Consider the following 18,867-nt stretch of genomic DNA (forward strand, 5'->3'; position numbering starts at 1 on the left):
TTTAATTGTCGTGGACTAATAGAGATGTAATTGAGAAATTCCAGAATAAGATGAAAGTGTAATTTATAATGATTACAAAATACCAATACCAAACTGCTTATGGCAGGGTCACTCCTGTAATTCCAAAATAATGCAATTGTTTTTATACATATTTTAAAAGAAAAAGAAAAAAGTAAGGCATTTAATTAACCTTAATTTATGTAATTTGTTATTTCTCTGTGTTTGATAGCTATCATTTTACAGAGTGTGCTTCACTTATTGAAGAAATGTCCTGCTGTTGTGCGGAAATTACATGAAATTAAATTGTCGTTTGTATAGAAAAGTGTCATTTGTACTTTAAAGGCATGACAATGATTACAGAACCCAAGCCGAATGAAATAGTTATCTTTTTTATATTGTTATTATTTTATAAAAAATAAACCTCTGCTAAAAACCAATGTACAATGTGCTATAAAAAATTATTTCGCAGAACAGTCAGAGCCTATTTTAACTAGTGCACATTGTTTGTGCACATACAGTACATTGCTATGCAATTGTCATGCAGTTTCTATTTAACACAATTCATAACAACAGTAAAAATTAAATATGACAAACATGGCATTAATTCGGGCAGTAGAGCAGCTACACTCCTCTTGAACTGCTAACTGAACATACAGGTCATCATATGCATTTCAGGTATGAATAGTACATGAACAGTATGTCACAAAAGTGAGTACACCCCTCACATTTCAGCAACCATTTTTATCTTCTCAAGGGACAATACTATAGAAATTAAACTTGGATATATTTTAGAGTTGTCAATGCGCAGCTTGTATAGCAGTATGAATTTATTGTCCTCTGAAAATTACTCAACATACAGGCATTATTGTCAAAATAGCTGGCAACAAAAGTGAGTGCACCCTAAGTGAACTTATCCAAAGTGCCAATATACTGTATTGCGTTAGCACCATTGTTATCTGGCACTGCCTTAATAATTCTGGGCATGGAATTGACCAGAGCTGCACAGGTTGTTGCTGGGATTCTCTTCCAATTTTCATAGAGCTGCTGGACATTGGACACATGGTGCTTCTCTACCTTATGCTTGAGGATTCCCCACAGGTGCTTAATAGGTTTCAGGTCTGGAGACATACTTGGCCACCCCATCACCTTCACCTTCAGCTTCCTCAGCAAGGCAGTTGTCATCTTGGTGATGTGTTTCAGATCGTTATCATGTTGGAAAACTGCCGTTCGGCCTAGTTTATAGGGGGAAGGCATCATGTTCTGCTTCAGAATGTACAGTACATAATGGAATCCATGTTTCCCTCATTGAACTGCAGCTCCCCAGTACCAGCAGCACTCATGCAGCCCCAGACCATGATGCTACCACTACCATGCTTGACTGTAGACAAGACACAATTTTCTTGGTACTCCTCACCAGGGCATCGCCACACACGCTGGACACCATCTGAGACAAACAAGTTTATCTTATAGCATCATCAGACCACAGGGCATGGTTCCAGTAATTCATGCTCTTGGACAGGTTGTCTTGTTTGCTGGCTTTCTTGTGAGCCGGCTTCAGATGAGGCTTCCTTCTGGGACAATGCCTATGCAAACCGACTTGTTGCAGTGTGTGGCGTATGGTCTGAGCACTGATAAGCTGACCTTTTACTTCTGCAACCTTTAAAGCAATTCTGGCAGCACTCATGCATCTGTTTTTTGAAGTCAGTTTCTGCACCTGACGCACAGAACGAGTACTCAACTTCATTGATCGACCCTTGCAAGGCCTGTTCCAAATGAAACCCATCTTGGAAAACATATGTATGACCCTGATCACTGTGTAACTCGGTTTCAGGGTGTTACTGAACCTCTAATAGCCTTGGCCATCTTTGTGGAAAGCAACGATTCTAATTTTCAAATCCTTAGAGAGTTCTTTGCCATGAGATGCCATGTTGAACATCCAGTGGTCAGTATGAGAGAATTGTACTTAAAGCACCTAATTTTAACTGCTCTAATACAAGATGCACAAGATGCACAACTTTGTATGGTCCTGTCAAGCAGACAAAAACATAAACATGATGAATAGGACATGTGGCTTTGCATGGTTAAACAACATACTGCTGTTATCACTTAGGGTGTACTCACTTTTGTTGCCAGATATTTTGACAATGGCTGTATGTTGAGGACAGTAAATCTATACTGCTATACAAGCTGCACATTGACTACTCTAAAATGTATCCAAGTTTCATTTCAATAGTACTGTCCCTTAATTAGATATACTAAAATGGTTGCTGAAATGTGAGGGGTGTACTCACTTTTGTGAGATACTGTAAGTGTTAATACACCGGGTGTGTACTAGTCCTACATTAATTAGCAATATATAAATTATGTAAGTCTTTAATTTACTGCTGTCAGCATCATATTTAAATAAGCACTCATTTTTAAGTCACCTCATGTAAAATATTTGTTGATTGGCAGTATTGTTGTGAACTTGTTCCTGTGTAATCTTATTATACACATCTGTAATGTAAGTTAGCTGCAGTGAGGGTTGTGATTTGTTTCCTTATTTGTTATAATTCATCACACATTTTCCCAACAGACAATAGATTTCCACACCAGTTTGTGATGGATACATGAACATAAATACTCCAATCGTGTTTCATAATTACAGACACAGGACACAAAGGCAGGGATCATGGCTTTCAGATGCTTCTAACAAGGAGCCAGTGGAACCAGCAAAGCAAGAAACCAGGGTGGAGCCAGCAGAGCAGAAAGCCAGGGGAGTAATTAACAGAACACAATCTATTTTGAACAAATTGTGCATACTGTAAATGACATCACAGGGCCATGCTATTCAGATGCTTAGAGGTCTAAATGCCTAGACCGCATTAAAAATAGGCTAAAGCTTTTATTCAATTTATGAATAGATTAAATACAGAAAGCCAACAAAGAGCACTCGCTTTAACTCTTTCACACCTGAGTTTAAAATATTCCACAGTTGCTAAGCCCCCAGCGTGAATTGTTCTTAGGCGACTGTTATTGTAGAATGTATTGCCTTATTGTTTTCATGGCGCATAATGCTTGACATGTAACACACCGCAGCCATAATAGCATTGTATGACACATGTATCTCTTTTAAAAGTGTATTTAACACTTTTAAAATGACCATGTTGGTTGATTTATAAAGGGTGTGTCACCGTTTAGTTCTGTTTAGAGTTTGTTTTTTTACCTGTGAACTAGTTTTCCTTGTCTCTGTCTTTAATAATTAGTTTTGGCCTTGAGTTTGATTACCTTTTGTATTTGTAGCCCTCTGTGTCTTTAGTTTGTGTTCGGTCTTGTCGCTACTTTATGGTTGTATGTATACCTATTTGCTATATTCATTAAATGTTCTTGAAAGTTTTACCATTCGTTGTCATGCCCTCTCTCATGGCACATGCTGTGACCAAGGAACATAAAAGGCAGAAGACGCTATGGCAACCTCACTCAACCTCAATATGCCACCACCAAGTCTCAGCCTCAGGCGTCACGCCCACGGAACGTTGGCTAAACGTCTGATGCATATGGTACACTTAACTGGAAACACTTCAGGAATGTCGAAGTCGTCATCTGATTAGTTGAATTTCACTGGAGATGCGAGTGTCGCGTTTATTTTCAGTCCGCCGGGAAACATAGCGCAGACTGATTTACTCTCTGTTTTGCTAAAATGTGCTTATGCAGACGCCATTGTTGTTATACACATTTGCGACGTTCGCAAACAAATTACTGACTTACTGCTTGTTCTCCCTCTTCTTATTTAACTTTAAATGCTGGTTATTTCAATGACTGACTTGTTGCATGCCAGTCTGTTGTTGTGGGGGCATTTCCACGGACCGAAACGTGACGCTGAGCGAAATGAACTGTGATTGGTTGTTTGACATGTCGGTCAAACGGCCTTATGGGCGGGCCTTGGCCAATGAAAGCTGCCATGAATTCCAGACCTTCAGCCATCAGTCTGAATGTCTGGCTACGCGAGACTAGCCACCACCCAACCTGGGAAGTTAAGGTACAGCCATTTTCAGATCTCTCCAGAGATGTTAAATCGGGTTCATGTCTGAACTCTGGCTGGGCCACTCAAGGACATTCACAGAGTTGTCCAGTAGCCACTCCTTTGTTATCTTGGCTGTGTGCTTAGGGTTGTTGTCCTGTTGAAAGCTGAACTGTCACCCCAGTCTGAGGTCCAGAGCACTCTGGAGCAGGTTTTCATTAAGGATGTCTCTGTACATTGGTGCAATCATACTTCCCTCGATCCTGACTAGTCTCCCAGCTCCTGCCGCTGAAAAACATCTCCACAGCATGATGCTGCCACCATCATGCTTCACTGTATGGATGGTATTGGCCAGGTGATGTGCGGTCCTGGTTTCCTCCAGACATGACGTTTGGCATTCAGGCCAAAGAGTTCAATCTTTGTTTTTATCAGTCCAGATAATTTTATTTCTCATGGTCTGAGAGTCCTTCAGGTGTCTTTTGGTAAACTCTAGACTGGCTGTCATGTTCCTTTTACTGAGGAGTGGCTTCCGTCTGGATACTCGACCATTCGTTGTTCTTCTGGAAGGTGCTCCTCTCTTCACAAAGAAACGCTGTAGCCCTTTCAGAGTAACCATTGGGTTCTTTGTCACCTCCCTGACTAAGGACCTTCTCCCCTGATCCTTCAGTTTGGCCTGGCGGCCCATTCTAGGAGGAGTCCTGGTGGTTCCAAACTTTTTCCATTTACGATTGCTGGAGGCCACTCTGCTCTTTGGAATCTTCAGTGCTGAAGAAATGTTTTTGTACCCTTTTCCAGTATGCCTCGATACAATCTTGTCTTGGAGGTCTACAGACAATTTCTTGGATTTCATGGCTTAATTTGTGCTCTGACATGCACTGTTAACTGTGGAACCTTATATAGACAGGTGTATACCTTTCCAAATCATGTCCAATCAACTGAATTTACCACAGGTGGACTTCAGTCAAGTTGTTGAAACATCTCAAGGATGATCAGTGGAAACAGGATGCACCTGAGCTCAATTTTGAGTGTCATGGAAAAGGCTGTGAATACTTACACATGTACATGTGCATAGGCGAACCAAGGTGAAGTGGGGGCCCCAGGCAAAATGAATAGATGAGGCCCTTCTAAAAGATTATTTCGTTAATATATCTTTGTTACCTAAATATACATTTATACAACATACAAAAAGTAACATAAATAGTTTATTTTTTAAACAAAGTGCATATTCTTTAACAAAATATTAATCTAAAACCTTAAAGATACAGAACAATCTTCTTATTTACAGTAATGGATTGTCACCTTAAAAATGGTGCTTACGAGCCTTAGCTACAGCAAATGCTGTCACTATGTCCTCCATATTCAAAGACCTTTGTATATTCCGTTCAATTGTTTTTTTATCTAAAGATTTTTTTTTCCTCCCAACAAAACAATGCAACTGCCCACACTGCAAATACATGGCTTGAGAACAAGTTCATCAGGCTCATGTTTGGCCTGGTTTTAAACCCTATACAAAATATTTGGTCACTGTGTAGAATATTGACTATTAGTTCATTGTTAGTTGACAACTAATTATGTTAACTCAACTATTTTAATGTAGAAAAGCTAAATAAAAAATGTCAACTAAGTAAATGTAATGATATTTATTTAAATAGTTTTGTGAGCTCTCCACTGGCAGCAGTATCAAAACTTGCCAAGTGTGATGTTCTGCCCTCCAAAAGCAAAGTACAGTAACTACACATTTGGTCAAAATTGAATTGAGGCTTAAAATGGTCTTTGTGACAACTGTTTTGTCTCGTGGCAAAGTCTCCTGGTTCAATTGTGTCCCGTTTCAGAGAAACAAGAGTGTTTGACTAGCTGTCAAAAAACTTTAAAGGTATTTTTCTCAGTTTCAGTGTTCGCATAGTTCCCCCTCAGTCGAGTCACTCCGACGTTACATGGGAACTCGCCTGAGAGTCCAATCACCTCTGAGCCTTATACAAAAGGCCAATGAAAATTGGCGAGTGGTATTTGCATGCCAAGCCACTCCCCCGTACATACGGGTATATAAGATGGCGGCTGCAACCCACTCATTCAGCTTTTTGCTTCAGAGCCATTCATGCTCGAGCCTACGATTCATTCAAAAGAAAAGAAAAAAAAGAAGAGTTCTTCTGAGTTCTCACTCTTTCTGCTGGTGCGCTGCCAAACCACTAAAAGAGCTTTCAAAAAAGAGACTGTTTGGCAGCCACCAGCGATCCTCCTGCGGGCTGCCGTTCTAACGGCATTCAAGCCGCCTGCATTCCAGCGAGCAAGCCCCGTCGAGTGCACAGCTGCACCGCGGCTTCTCCCTGGGCAGACCGGGAGTTAAAAGAGTGAATTTCTCACGGCCGATTCAGACGTTCTTTTCAGAATGCCTTTTCGGCCGTGCGCTTCAGGATGCAGTAGTTTCCTCTCCTCTGCGGACGGACATGAGCTCTGAGGCACGCTGAGGCAGCGCTCATGGATGGTTCATGCCCACACTGCGTTCGCATGACCATGGCCACGCTGAAGTCCCGCCGCTCGTTCGCGAGCCGGCTCCCCCCGCCTTCCTCCCGCGGTAAGTCGTTAAGCCGTCAATGCTTTTCGGCCACCGCGGCGAGGTGCGGGGGGGACTTAAGAGTTACAGTGCAGAACGCACCGCCGGCTGAGAAAGCCCTGTGGTCTTCTGCATCTCAGCGTGACCCCGTCGAGTTCCCGCAGCAGTACGCTTCCCCGCCTAGCGGGCTGAGCGTCTCCTTCGGTGCTCCTGCAGACGATGAGATGTCTATTGCAGCATCAGAGGGAGAGTCGGAGGGCGAGGCGGGCCGCATTTATCACGCTGCTGGACAGGCTGCCACCGCCTTGCACGCCATGGCCACCCTTCAGGTTTACCAGGCCCAGGCGCTTAAACAACTGCACGAGGGTGGTTCTGACCAGGGGGTTATAGAAGAACTCCGCGCTGCCACCGACTTCGCCCTCCGGGCCACGAAGGTCATGGCGCGTTCCCTTGGTCAGGTGATGTCCACGGCTGTGGTCCAGGAGCGACACCTGTGGCTTACTCTGGCCCAGATGGCAGACGCCGACAAAGCTCGCTTTCTCGACGCTCCTATCTCCCAGAGTGGCCTCTTCGGCGACACTGTCAATTGCCTCGAGTTGTTGGCGGTGCTTCTGGCCCTTCGTCGCTTCCGACCGACGTTGCGCCAGAAGCACGTGCTTGTTCGCACCGACAGCACTGCGACTTTGGCTTACATCAATCGCCAGGGCGGTCTCCGCTCTCCTCGCTCAACTCGCCCGCCGTCTGCTCCTCTGGAGTCAAACGTGGCTAAAATCGCTACGTGCCATTCACATTCCGGGGGAACTCAACCGTGCAGCGATCAGCTCTCATGGTAGTCCACCCTCACTGGAGAATGGCGACTCCACCCCGAGACAGTCCAGCTGATTTGGAGTCATTTCGGCGAGGCCCAGATAGATTTACTGCCAGCAGTATTATTCTTTCAGCAGGGATGCTCTGGCTCACAGCTGGCCTCCGGGGCTCAAGTACGCCTTTCCCCCAGTGAGCGTCCTTGCACAGACTCTGTGCAAGATCAGGGAGGACGAGGAGCAGGTTCTCCTGGTTGCGCCCTACTGGCCCACCCGGACCTGGTTCCCAGAACTCTTTTCCCTCGCGGCAGCCCCTCCCTGGAAAATCCCCTTGAGGAAAGACCTTCTTTCTCAGGGGATGGGCACAATTTGGCACCCGCGCCCCGACCTTTGGAACCTGCACGTCTGGCTCCTGGACGGGACGTGTCAGACCTCGCCGGCCTTCCTCAGGCCGTGATAGACACGATCACTCAGTCCCGAGCCCCCTCTACGAGGCAGGCTTACGCACTGAGGTGGGGTCTGTTCGTCGACTGGTGCTCCTCTCGAGGAGAGGACCCTCAGAAATGCTCAATTGCAGCCGTGCTTTCCTTCCTGCAGGAGAAGTTGGAGCGCAGGCTGTCCCCTTCAACTCTCAAAGTCTATGTTGCCGCTATTGCCACACATCACGATGCAGTGGATGGATCATCCTTAGGTAAGCACCCGCTGGTCGTTAGGTTCCTTAGAGGCGCGAGGAGGCTTAATCCTCCCAGACCGCGCCTCGTACCCTCTTGGGATTTCTCCGTCGCCCTCCAGGGCCTGCGGGGAGCCCCCTTTGAGCCTCTAGCGTCAGTTGAGCTTAAATTCCTGTCTCTCAAGACAGCACTCCTGACGGCGCTGGCCTCCATCAAGAGGGTAGGGGACCTTCAAGCCTTTTCTGTCGACGAAACGTGCCTAGAGCCCGGTTATGTGCCCAAGGTTCCCACCACGCCTTTCCGCAATCAGGTGGTGAACCTGCAAGCTCTGCCCGTGGAGGAGGCAGACCCAGCTTCTGCGCTGCTGTGTCCAGTCCGTGCCTTGCATATCTACGTAGACCGTACTCGGCACTTCAGACGCACTGAGCAACTCTTTGTCTGCTTCGGAGGTCAGCAGAAAGGGAATGCTGTCTCCAAACAGAGGTTGGTTCATTGGGTGGTAGATGCCATCTCCCTGTCTTACTTGTACCAGGGACAGCCGTGCCCCTTAGGTGTGCATGCCCACTCCACTCGGAGTGTTGCATCCTCCTATGCTTTGGTGCACGGCGCCTCACTAGCAGACATCTGTAGAGCTGCCGGCTGGGCGACACCTAACACCTTCGCCAGGTTTTACAACCTCCGCGTAGAGGCCGTCTCCTCCCGTGTCTTAACATAGACATCAGGTGAGCGGGAGGACGGCTGGTGTCGGCTTGCTGTGCCATTCCCACGTGGATCCGTGCGCTATTTCCCAGATTGTTCCCTCTGGCGAACCCTGGGTCCTCCATGCCCCGCAGTCTGGGCTAGATGCGGAGTAGTTCGGACTGTGTTCCTGCCTGGGTCTTCTTCGCCCCACAGGTAGTGGCTTATTTTATTTTTTCCAGCGGAGAAGATCGCTGTTTCCCTCGTATATCCCTAGCTTTATGGATATATTGAATTTTCTCTATTTCCACATGTAAAAGAATTCATGTGCTCCGCCACCCCCAACCCGTGCTTCAGTTCTCTGGCATCCCTGTGGGGCCCCCTTATTGGCCCCCAGGGCGTTGGGAAGGTTACGTTTCATATCTGCCTGCTGGCACGTCCGCCTGCTGGCACGTGGGTCTGTGCGTAACGTGGCGTCAGGGCCGTGGCCTGTTCCAGAGGGTCTGTTCCCATGTAACGTCGGAGTGACTCCACTGAAGGGGAACGTCTAGGTTACGTGGGTAACCCTCGTTCCCTGAAGGAGGGAACGGAGACGTTACATCCCCTGCCACAACCCTGGCGTTGCGCTGACGCCGACTCGATCCGGCTCTTCAGCAAAAACCTGAATGAGTGGGTTGCAGTCTCCATCTTATATACCCGTATGTACGGGGGAGTGGCTTGGCATGCAAATACCACTCGCCAATTTTCATTGGCCTTTTGTATAAGGCTCAGAGGTGATTGGACTCTCAGGCGAATTCCCATGCCATGTTCAGGGAACGAGGGTTACCCACGTAACCTAGACGTTACTGCACTTTGCCTTTGAAGGGCAGTGTTCACCTCATTAACATTATCACCTATTCTTTTGCAGCCTATTAATACCTGCATGAAATACATGCTGCTGCTACAGTAAATGTAACTCTAGCTAGTAACTCTATTAGAAATCAGACAATCTAGAAAAACGAAAATAAGCTGGAACAACAAAAACATTGGTTTGTCATATAATTATCATTAAGTCATTAATGATCATTATCTCCATCACTTAACTTACCGCTGTCATGTTTCCTCTTTTCCTTCTCTTCTTGTTTTTTTTCCCGCTTTTGGCTGCCAGATAAATACCAGATAAAGATAAAGTCCTTTTCATTTTTTAAAAAGCCTAGTAATAAGTGCTGCTGTGCCAGTTTGAAAACCGCGGCTGACGCATCATGAAGAAAAAGCAAGCATATCCAGCGTAACGCGAGAGGGAGCCCTCTAGGGGGGATGCGGATATATTGCTTCATGTTACGTGTATGTTTTTAATAATGACATTTCAGATTGTTCAAATGGTCAGCTGTCGGGGGCCCCCTCAAAATGCTGCTAATATATAAATATTGCTACGCCTCTGTACATGTGATTTTTTTGTTTTTGTGGAAAAAGTTAAGCAACTTCTTTTGTGCAATACTTCCCGGTGCAATGTTCTCGATGGTTGGAAGCACTGGCGTGTGTCCATGATGGCTGAAGACTCTAAAATGGCAGTCATAACAGGGTGAGACACAGGTATGGCAGCCATGGCGTAATGTGACTGTAGAATGGCAGCCATGATTTGCTGAAACACAGATTCTGAAGTGACAACCATTTTGTTGAGAGGCTCTGTTGTGGAAGTCACTACAAACACTTAGCTTGCAATCCTCAAGGGCCTTGCAGACAAAATCGACAACGGCACTAGACGTGCCAGCAGTAGGACCCGTGTGTAGGGGTTACACAAGGACGGTTTGTTGCTGCAGCGGAGCACATCATCGCCAACACATGCTGCGGTCAAAGTTCAAAATAGTTCAACTTTCGCCGCTGCACTTTAAGTCAGGTAGCTTGTTGTAGGTAGGCAATATGCGCCAGTTTGTTGCGTGAAATGGACACGTGCAGCAGCAGCTTTTGTTAAAAGTAATTTTTCCTCGTTTAGTATCCTCCACTACATATTTTGCAGGGATCGTAACAAATAGATTACTGGATTATGTTTTATAAAATGTTTTTTATATAAAAAAAGAATAAAAAATGTAATATTTGCAAATTCTTTGTTTTTTTGTAATTCTTTATTAAAAATGTCTTGTTTCTACACCAATTATTTTCAATGTATGATTTGACCATAGTGTTATTCCAAAGAGTAATTCCAATATGTAGTTTTTGTCTTTTTTATTTCCTGAAAGGAGCACACAAAAGTATGTGTGTACATTTACAAATTTTAGAGCATAGAATTTTTTCTTGTTCTTGTTTTAATGAGATTTTCAATTTCAGATTTTCAATGGAGATGTTTCATACAATGGAGACCTGAATACATCTGTGTGAATTACACACAATAGATGCTTACGTCTATGCAAGTATTGCACAAACTTCTTGGCTAATCCACTGCATATACAGTTATACAGTACATCTGCTGTAAATGACACAACGATGGTTGTTTATATATACATTTATTATCATTTAAACATTATTGTTATTAGGTACATAGTGATTAGGTAGCAACCACACCCTTTTGAATATTATTATCTTTTGATTGGTCCAGATATCCTTATGAGCTGTTTTATGTTACCCAGAATTACTAGTTATTGACTCATAACAGACTCACAAAGTGATTACATTTTTTAATGCATTTTTTAACAATACAGCTACATAAGGAAATTACATAAAATAACACAAAAACAAATATTTGAGTTTTTAAATGTTTTTAATCAGATTAATTAAATGTCTGGCATGAAACATCCTCTGTGCACAGTGCAATTTTTTTCTGAAAACATGGTGAACAAGTTTACAGTTCTTTAATGAACACAGACATGTCAACTCTAATAATGTAACATTTGTGTTTTGTAGGTGAAGAAAAGAAAAATTGTTAATTCAGTATGCAAATCAATAATGTGAAACACACTTGAAAATTTTACACATGCATTTAGTCAACAGCATTCTTTCCAATGAAATTTCATTTCCTGTTTTGGTTGTTCAATTTGTTTAACAGTGCTGTTTGACAACAATGTTGGCAAATCCATGCACCTGACTGAGTTGAGGACTGTTGAACGATGCCAGAAGTCGCTGTGGGCCGTGACACTTGGGAATAAACTTCTCCGTCAGGCACACTGCGGCATTCCCTGCAATGTCACTGTGACAGAAAGAAATGATGTGAGAACAGAATTTAAGTTGAAAGTTTTTAAATGAGAAATTAATATTTTATACCTATTTTAGTGTCTTACCCATAGTTGACAACTCTGGCATGCTGCAGTCCAAGTCCCGTGAAGCGGAATACAGCGTTCTTCAGGACACGAGGCAGTGGATTCTGGAAAGTGATTTTGACTGGCACTTCTTGACCCACGATGGCATCACATGCAGGCTGACATACAAGAGACAATTTAGTACTAAACGGTTTTAACCAGCCAAAAGTTTAAGCAGTTAAACTGTGCCTGTAAACTCACAGTGATAACAAGGTCTGGTGTGCGCAGTCTGAAGCTGTACTGGGTGGCCAGAACCTGCTTAGTTTGAGCCACTTGTCCAAAGAGGTTGAGCATCAATGAGGCATGTTCCGCCAGGTGATCTTTATATTCATCATAACTCAGGGTCCAGTCCAGAGGTCTGCCTATAGTGGGGAAAAGTGACAAATACTGAATGAATACTTATAGTTTCAGTACTGTTTTCTTTACCCATTGGCTGTTTTTACTAACTGTGTGGTCTCATCTACTGCAACTTTATAATTTCTTACATTCAGACGGCTTGAGCTCAATGCATGTCTGGTCTCTCTTGAGGCAGGTCTTCCTGACTCCGGTGTAGTACATGGCTGCAGCCTGGCTGTAGAGGGTGACGCTACGAGGTGAGCTGCATTTGTTTTTTAGATTGATGCAAAGCACGGCATCCTTGCCCACACATGGTCCATCTCCTTTCAGGCTGACTTCACAGACAACATCCTCAGCACAGGGCAGTGGGTATGCGCATCTCTTGGAGCCATGACGAAGGGCTGTTTCCAAAGCTGTGCACTTCTCAGTAGAACCTGACCATTGAAAGTAAAAGGCAAATTGAGAGAGGGATTAATCACAGGTGAGACACTAAACACCATGGTTCAAAATGTTGAGGGCTGGACCAGATGTTTTAAGAAAAATGCATGTAGTCTTTACCACATGGGTGTTTGTAGAGGTTTGTGATGTCTACACGTTGATCTGAGCCGACAGCCTTGGTGCTGATGCAGTGACCTCCTACATCCTTCTCAACGTGAACAACACCAAATGTTCCATCACATTTCCTCTGCCAGTAAACTCTATCATTGTTCACCTAGAACACAGAGACAAACATGAATCATTAGTCATTATATGTTAATCTCTGTATGATAGAAAGTTAAATTAAAGGAATTAACATACTTCGGCAAAAAGGAAGGGCACATCGTGCTTCAGGAAGGTCTGTCCACTGCGGATCGCAGAAACAGAGGTGGGGCCACAGCGGAAGAAGCCCTGGCTGGTCAGTTGAGGAGTGGAATCAATCACCTGCCAACCTCCGAAACCAGAGGGCAGGTCTGAACGATTCATCCAGGCCTCATTCCACACATGGTAGTTCCTACATGGAACAGAAGAAGAAAGAAATAGAAACACTTCATTGGCATTTACAGGAACATTTTTATGACATTACAAATGTTAATGACACTTACCAGATTGAATCACGGTTCATGTGATCGATCAGCTGAAATTTCTCATCCAAGTAGACGTCACTTGTCAAACAAACATCAGAGTCATGAGCGGAACAGAAGTTTGAGACTGGACGAGAAGGAATGCCCAAACATCTCAACACTGCAACAAAGAAAAGAAGAATGTAAGTGCATTACATCTATAATTGCTTTCTCAAAACTTTTCTCCTTATCCAGTCTGTACATTACATGTGTTGGTGACTCCAGCAAAGGCCAAGCTCTGTCCATATTTGACAGGTATTCCTCCACATTTGTGGTATTGTTTCAGGATGGCACTGCTGCCACACCAGGATGTAGGAGCAGTTCCATCACCGTAGCAGTTTGACCAGTTACCCATCAGAACACCACTGTCTTTTTTGGCAATAACCTAATAAGAAGAGACAACAAAACTATTCTATTTTAATGGTAGCAAGCTTTATGGAGAAGTAACACACTCAAAGAGAACAAATCGGACCATTTTGAAAGCTTTCCAACATGAAATCAGGGTGTTGATAAGAAGAAAATGAAAACTTACCATGTCAGACAGCACTCTGGAAATGTTAATGGGGCTTCCCCATCCTGAGCAAGGGGTGCAGCTCTTCTCCAACACATACATACATGCAGGCAGGATTCCCTCCTCACACTAAGAATCAGACAGAGGAGAAAGGATATTAAAGGCTGTGAAAAAACTGTCATGCTATCTTGTGCATGGAAATATTAAATAGACAATAAAGCTTGTCCCATGAAATAATATCTCAGATGCCTCATCCAGCACCTCAACTGGGTTTTAGCACTTTTAATGCACACCCTTGTTACTTAGTGTGCCTACATACTAGAGAAAGATCTGTTACAACCTGTTTTGTTCCATTTCCTTGTGACACACCATTCTCATTGAAGTCAGTGGATTCACAACATATTGAACATTTGTAATATATGAGTGAAAGTTTGGTTCTTACTTGACCAAAGTTCCATGATCTGCAGCCAATCTGCTGCTTAGTTCCATAGTAGAGTCTGCCCATGTTATTCAGCACATACTCCACTCTCTCTGCCTCATCATTCAGGTACACACAGTCATCTGATAAAGATAACATTGGATTTTCAATGGAAACTCTTCATTACGTTTTAAAGGTGCTTTCTTTCCACATTCTATTTTACATGTTCAGGTTTAAAGTCTAATGAAACAAGTACCTTTACACCAGGGGTTGAACAGCATGTAAATGTCATTTTCAGGAACACAAGGTAAAGTGAATCTTCCTCCTGGACACTGTGTCACGACACTGAGCTTGTATCGTCCAGCGCAAGCAGTCGGAACAGAGTTCACACACAGTTTGACTCGGTTTTGTCCATGTTCCACAATCTTTGCCCCCCAGCAGTCTTTCTTGAATTCATCCACTATTGGAACGATCACATAAGTGCCGTCCCGGATGGATGGGATTTGACCTGTAAAACACAAAGAAGAACAAGATATTTCAGTGACAGTAGAAATGCTGGTTCAGCTCCTTACATGTTCTCACTGTACATGTTTTTTGGCATCTTGTCGGTCATAACTAACCTAGTTTAAGCTCCAGGTGAAGCTTGTCACAACTGGGATTAAAAGGACGGCACAGATCAACCCACATATTGAAACACTGTCCTCTGCGGACAATGAGACGATCATCAGGAAAACAATTGGTGCGATGCTCCAGGCGATTCTGTCCAGTCCTGCATTTGAGAAGGTCGACTTTACACACCCGGAGGACGGCATCTGAGAAAATTAAAAAAGCAGAAAACAAGTGACTTATTATCAAACAGACAATTCATTGAGTTATAATGAGTGAAAAAAAAAATGTTTCCCATCATGTATTGCAGGACAAAGATCTATTACTCTTACCGTCGGCTCCACAAGCTCGGTTGCTTGTGCAATCATCCGCATATTCCTTAACGACGACTTCATCGCGGCATGGACTGACAAAGCTGCAAGGATTAGCATATGGAGTAGCACATGAAACAGAGCATGGACTAGCGTATGCACTAGCACATGGAGCAGCATATGTAGTGGCATATGGAGAATTGCAAGAGTTAATGCATGGGTTCGCGCAAGTGTTTACGTATGGGTTCCCGTAAACATTAGCCCAGGGGTTAGCACATGGGTTTGTGCAAGGGTTAGCACAAGGGCTTGCGCATGGGTTGTTGTAAACCGGTGCGTAGCATCCTCCTTTCCAGCTGTCATCTCCATGCAGTTTAATAGCTGGGAAACGGCCAACAGTGCAAAGGCTTTTGTATGGGTTGTTGACACAAGGCATTCTGTGCAAAAAGGGAAGAAAAATGTGAAGGATGAATAAAAAGATATAGCATAATCAGTGTTTGGTCATGCACAAGTTCAGGTTGAGCATTTCTAATGTAGCTTTCTCCCTAAATATTCCAGCCTTAAAATCCATTCAAATCAGGTTTGTAGAACTTCCTTGTCAAGTTACATTTATTAGACAGCAAAGTATGTCATCTTAACTTTTTTTTTCTTGTTGTGGATTATCAAAGGACATAAAAGAAATAAATATATGCAAAATAAAACAAGATAAACAGGCATAAAGTAATATCAAAGTTGATTACTTACATGTTTTAGTCCTTGTCCTTGTTTGTAACAAGTAACTGAAGTGAGAACTTGAATTACTGAAGCAAGTGAACAGTAAGTCCTGCTTTAGCCAGCACATTTGTCCACTGCAGTCCTCGAAATATATATACTTCATGTTCATCTCCACCCATCCGCATCTCCTATGAGCAAGAAAAGATTTTGGGTTAGTGACATATGTTAATCTGAATGGAATTATGTCAAATTAATGTCTTAGTTTAATTGTTATGGACTGATAGAGATGTAATTGAGAAATTCCAGAGTAAGGAGAAAATGATTCTTTATTATGGTTTTAAAATGCTAATGCCAAACTAATTATGGCAAAGTCGCTGCTGTAATTCTCAGATAATGATTTTTTATGCATATTGTAAAAAAAGAAGAAGAAAAAAAAGGTATTTAATTAACTTGAATGTATGTAATTCATTTCTCTGTAGCTATCATTTTAGAGGTTGTGTTTCACTAATTAAAGAAATGTCCAGCTTAATTAAAATTTCATGATAATAATTCATAATAGGTCATGGCAATGATTACAGAACCAAAGTTAATGCATTCTGGTTATATATATTTTTTTTAGTTATATACATTTTAGATAAAAACAGACATGATGTTGTTGGAAAATAATCTCTGATTGCAAAACCTGAACATCTGCTACCTAGTTTTTTCAGTTTCAAATATTTAACAAAATTTATAGCAACAGTAAAAAAATTAAGGATGACACATTTGGTGAGATTGTGTTATACGTGGGATTATATCGGGCAGTAGAGCAGCTTCATTCCTCTTGAACTACTAACTAAACATGCAAGCCATTCTCACCATATGCATTTTAGGATTGCGTTAGCGTTAATGCACTGGGTGTGTACCAGTCCTTCTTACAGTTATTAGTAATATATCATTTATGTATGTATATCATTTATTGCTGTCAGCATCATTTTTAAATAAGTACTCATTTTTAGCCACCTCATATAAAATTTTTGTTAATTGACTGTATTGTTGAACTGGTTCCTGTGTAATCTCATCATGCAGATCTGTTATGTAAACCAACTACAATGAGGTTTTTTATGATTCGTGCAAAATCAGTTTCCTTGTTTGTTATATCTCACCACACATTTTCTAAACAGACAAAACATTCGCACACTGATAAATATATGAACATACATACTCCAATAGTGTCACACGCAGGTGAAGATAAGGTAAACCAAGAATCTAAAAGCAGCAAAGTTTATTAGAAAAACACAGCGCACGAGTCCTCAGTTGAGTTCTTTTGCGTCTTCGCAAAACCTTTGTTGGCAATCATAGAGGCCAGATGTTTCTTGTAGTTGGCCACCAGGTTTGCACACGTCTCAGGAGGGATTTTGTCCCACTCCTCTTTGCAGATCCTCTTCAAGTCTTTAAGGTTTCGAGGCTGATGTTTGGCGTCTCCAACCTTCAGCTCCCACCACAGATTTTCTATCGGATTAAGGTCTGGAGACTGGCTAGGCCAATCCAGGACCTTAATGTGCTTCTTCCTGAGCCACTTCTTTGTTACCTTGGCTGTGTGTTTTGGGTCATTGCATGCTGGATTACCCATCCACAACCCATTTTCAACGAGGGAAGGTGGTTCTCACCCAAGATTTGACGGTACATGGCTCCGTCTATCGTCCCTTTGATGCGGTGCAGTTGTCCTGTCCCCTTATAAGAAAAACACCCCCAAAGCATAATGTTTCCACCTCCATGTTTGACAGTAAGGATGGTGTTCTTGGGGTCATAGGCAGCATTCTACCTCCACCAAACACGGCGAGTTGAGTTGATGCCAAAAGAGCTCGATTTTGGTCTCATCTGACCACAACACTTTCACCCAGTTCTAGATGTTCTTCTTGAGCAGTGGGTCCTTGCAGGGGCTGCAGCATTTTAGTCCTTCACGGTGTAGTGTGTTACCAATTGTTTTGTTGGTGACTATGGTCCCAGCTGCCTTGAGATCATAGACAAGATCCTCTTGTGTAGTTCTGGGCTGATTCCACACTGTTCTCATGATCATCGAAACTCCACAAGGAGAGATCTTGCATGGAGCCCCAGACCGAGGGAGATTGACAGTTATTTTGTGTTTCTTTTATTTGGGAATAATCCCACCAACTGTTGTGACCTTCTCACTAAAATGCTTGGTGATGATCTTGTAACCCATTCCAACCTTGTGTAGGTCTATAATCTTGTCCCTGACATCACTGGACAGCTCTTTGATCTTGGCCATGGTGTAGAGTTTAGAATCTGATTGATTGATTGCTTCTAGAGGTAGCAAACTGAGATTAGGAGCACTCCAATTAAAAGTGTTACATGTCAAATTATACCTGGAAGCCAGAAATCTTGCTGACTGATTGGGGATCAAATACTTATTTCACTCATTAAAAAAAAATTTTCTGGATGTTTTATGTTCTTATTCTGGCTCTCACTGTTAAAATAAACCTACCATTAAAATTATAGACTGATCATTTCTTTGTCAGTGGTCAAACATACAAAATCAGCAGGGGATTAAATAATTATTTTAATTTTAATTTCCAATTAATTATTTTTTCCATTTTATCAGTGCCTTTGTTTTGCCTCAAGATGGACACTAGTAATGTTAAGGCACATCTATAAAAATTACTTAAATGTGCTAATTCAATTAAGGCCTAATCCTGGTTTAGTTTTAGTCTAATCTGTGAAACCAAGCCAGTAATTTTCTTTTCTCATGTTTTAACCCCTTAACTGTCACTCCCATTTTTGAACAGAGACTTGAAAATGAAGAATTCAAACTTACATTTTTATAATTCATTAATGAAAACATTTTTTTAACTGATTTTGATGTACATTTTCTATGGTAATGCAATGTCTGATTTTAAAATGG

The 18,867-nt window shown here is 42.7% G+C and overlaps 1 protein-coding gene and 1 pseudogene across 1 annotated transcript; both read right to left on the reverse strand.

The window, feature by feature from the left end:
• Positions 1-4,218: 4,218 nt before the first annotated feature.
• On the reverse strand, positions 4,219-4,850 carry LOC141290626 (uncharacterized; annotated as a pseudogene).
• Positions 4,851-11,715: 6,865 nt separating this feature from the next.
• LOC141290627 (protein-glutamine gamma-glutamyltransferase K-like) lies at positions 11,716-18,234 on the reverse strand. The gene is made up of 15 exons (XM_073822736.1): positions 18,121-18,234; positions 16,053-16,153; positions 15,276-15,688; positions 14,958-15,149; positions 14,594-14,845; positions 14,362-14,480; positions 13,941-14,048; positions 13,616-13,793; positions 13,391-13,529; positions 13,107-13,299; positions 12,867-13,020; positions 12,458-12,742; positions 12,174-12,334; positions 11,955-12,091; positions 11,716-11,863 (listed from the first exon to the last, which is right to left on the reverse strand). Exons 1-15 carry the CDS (start codon positions 18,232-18,234, stop codon positions 11,716-11,718), a joined length of 2,694 nt encoding a protein of 897 aa, XP_073678837.1.
• Between the last annotated feature and the right edge of the window lie 633 nt (positions 18,235-18,867).

Source organism: Garra rufa, chromosome 18 (assembly GCF_049309525.1).
Source record: "Garra rufa chromosome 18, GarRuf1.0, whole genome shotgun sequence".
NCBI classification, from domain to species: domain Eukaryota; kingdom Metazoa; phylum Chordata; class Actinopteri; order Cypriniformes; family Cyprinidae; genus Garra; species Garra rufa.

What these genes read in the sequence shown, in the direction of transcription:
- LOC141290627 (XM_073822736.1), bottom strand. Translation starts at nt 18,234, where the DNA reads ATGGCCAAGATCAAAGAGCTGTCCAGTGATGTCAGGGACAAGATTATA. An exon ending in GTTCAACCCCTGGTGTAAAG is followed by an intron (nt 14,481 to 14,593) that starts GTACTTGTTTCA and finishes TATCTTTATCAG; the next exon opens with ATGACTGTGTGTACCTGAAT. An exon ending in CCTCTACAAACACCCATGTG is followed by an intron (nt 12,743 to 12,866) that starts GTAAAGACTACA and finishes TTCAATGGTCAG; the next exon opens with GTTCTACTGAGAAGTGCACA.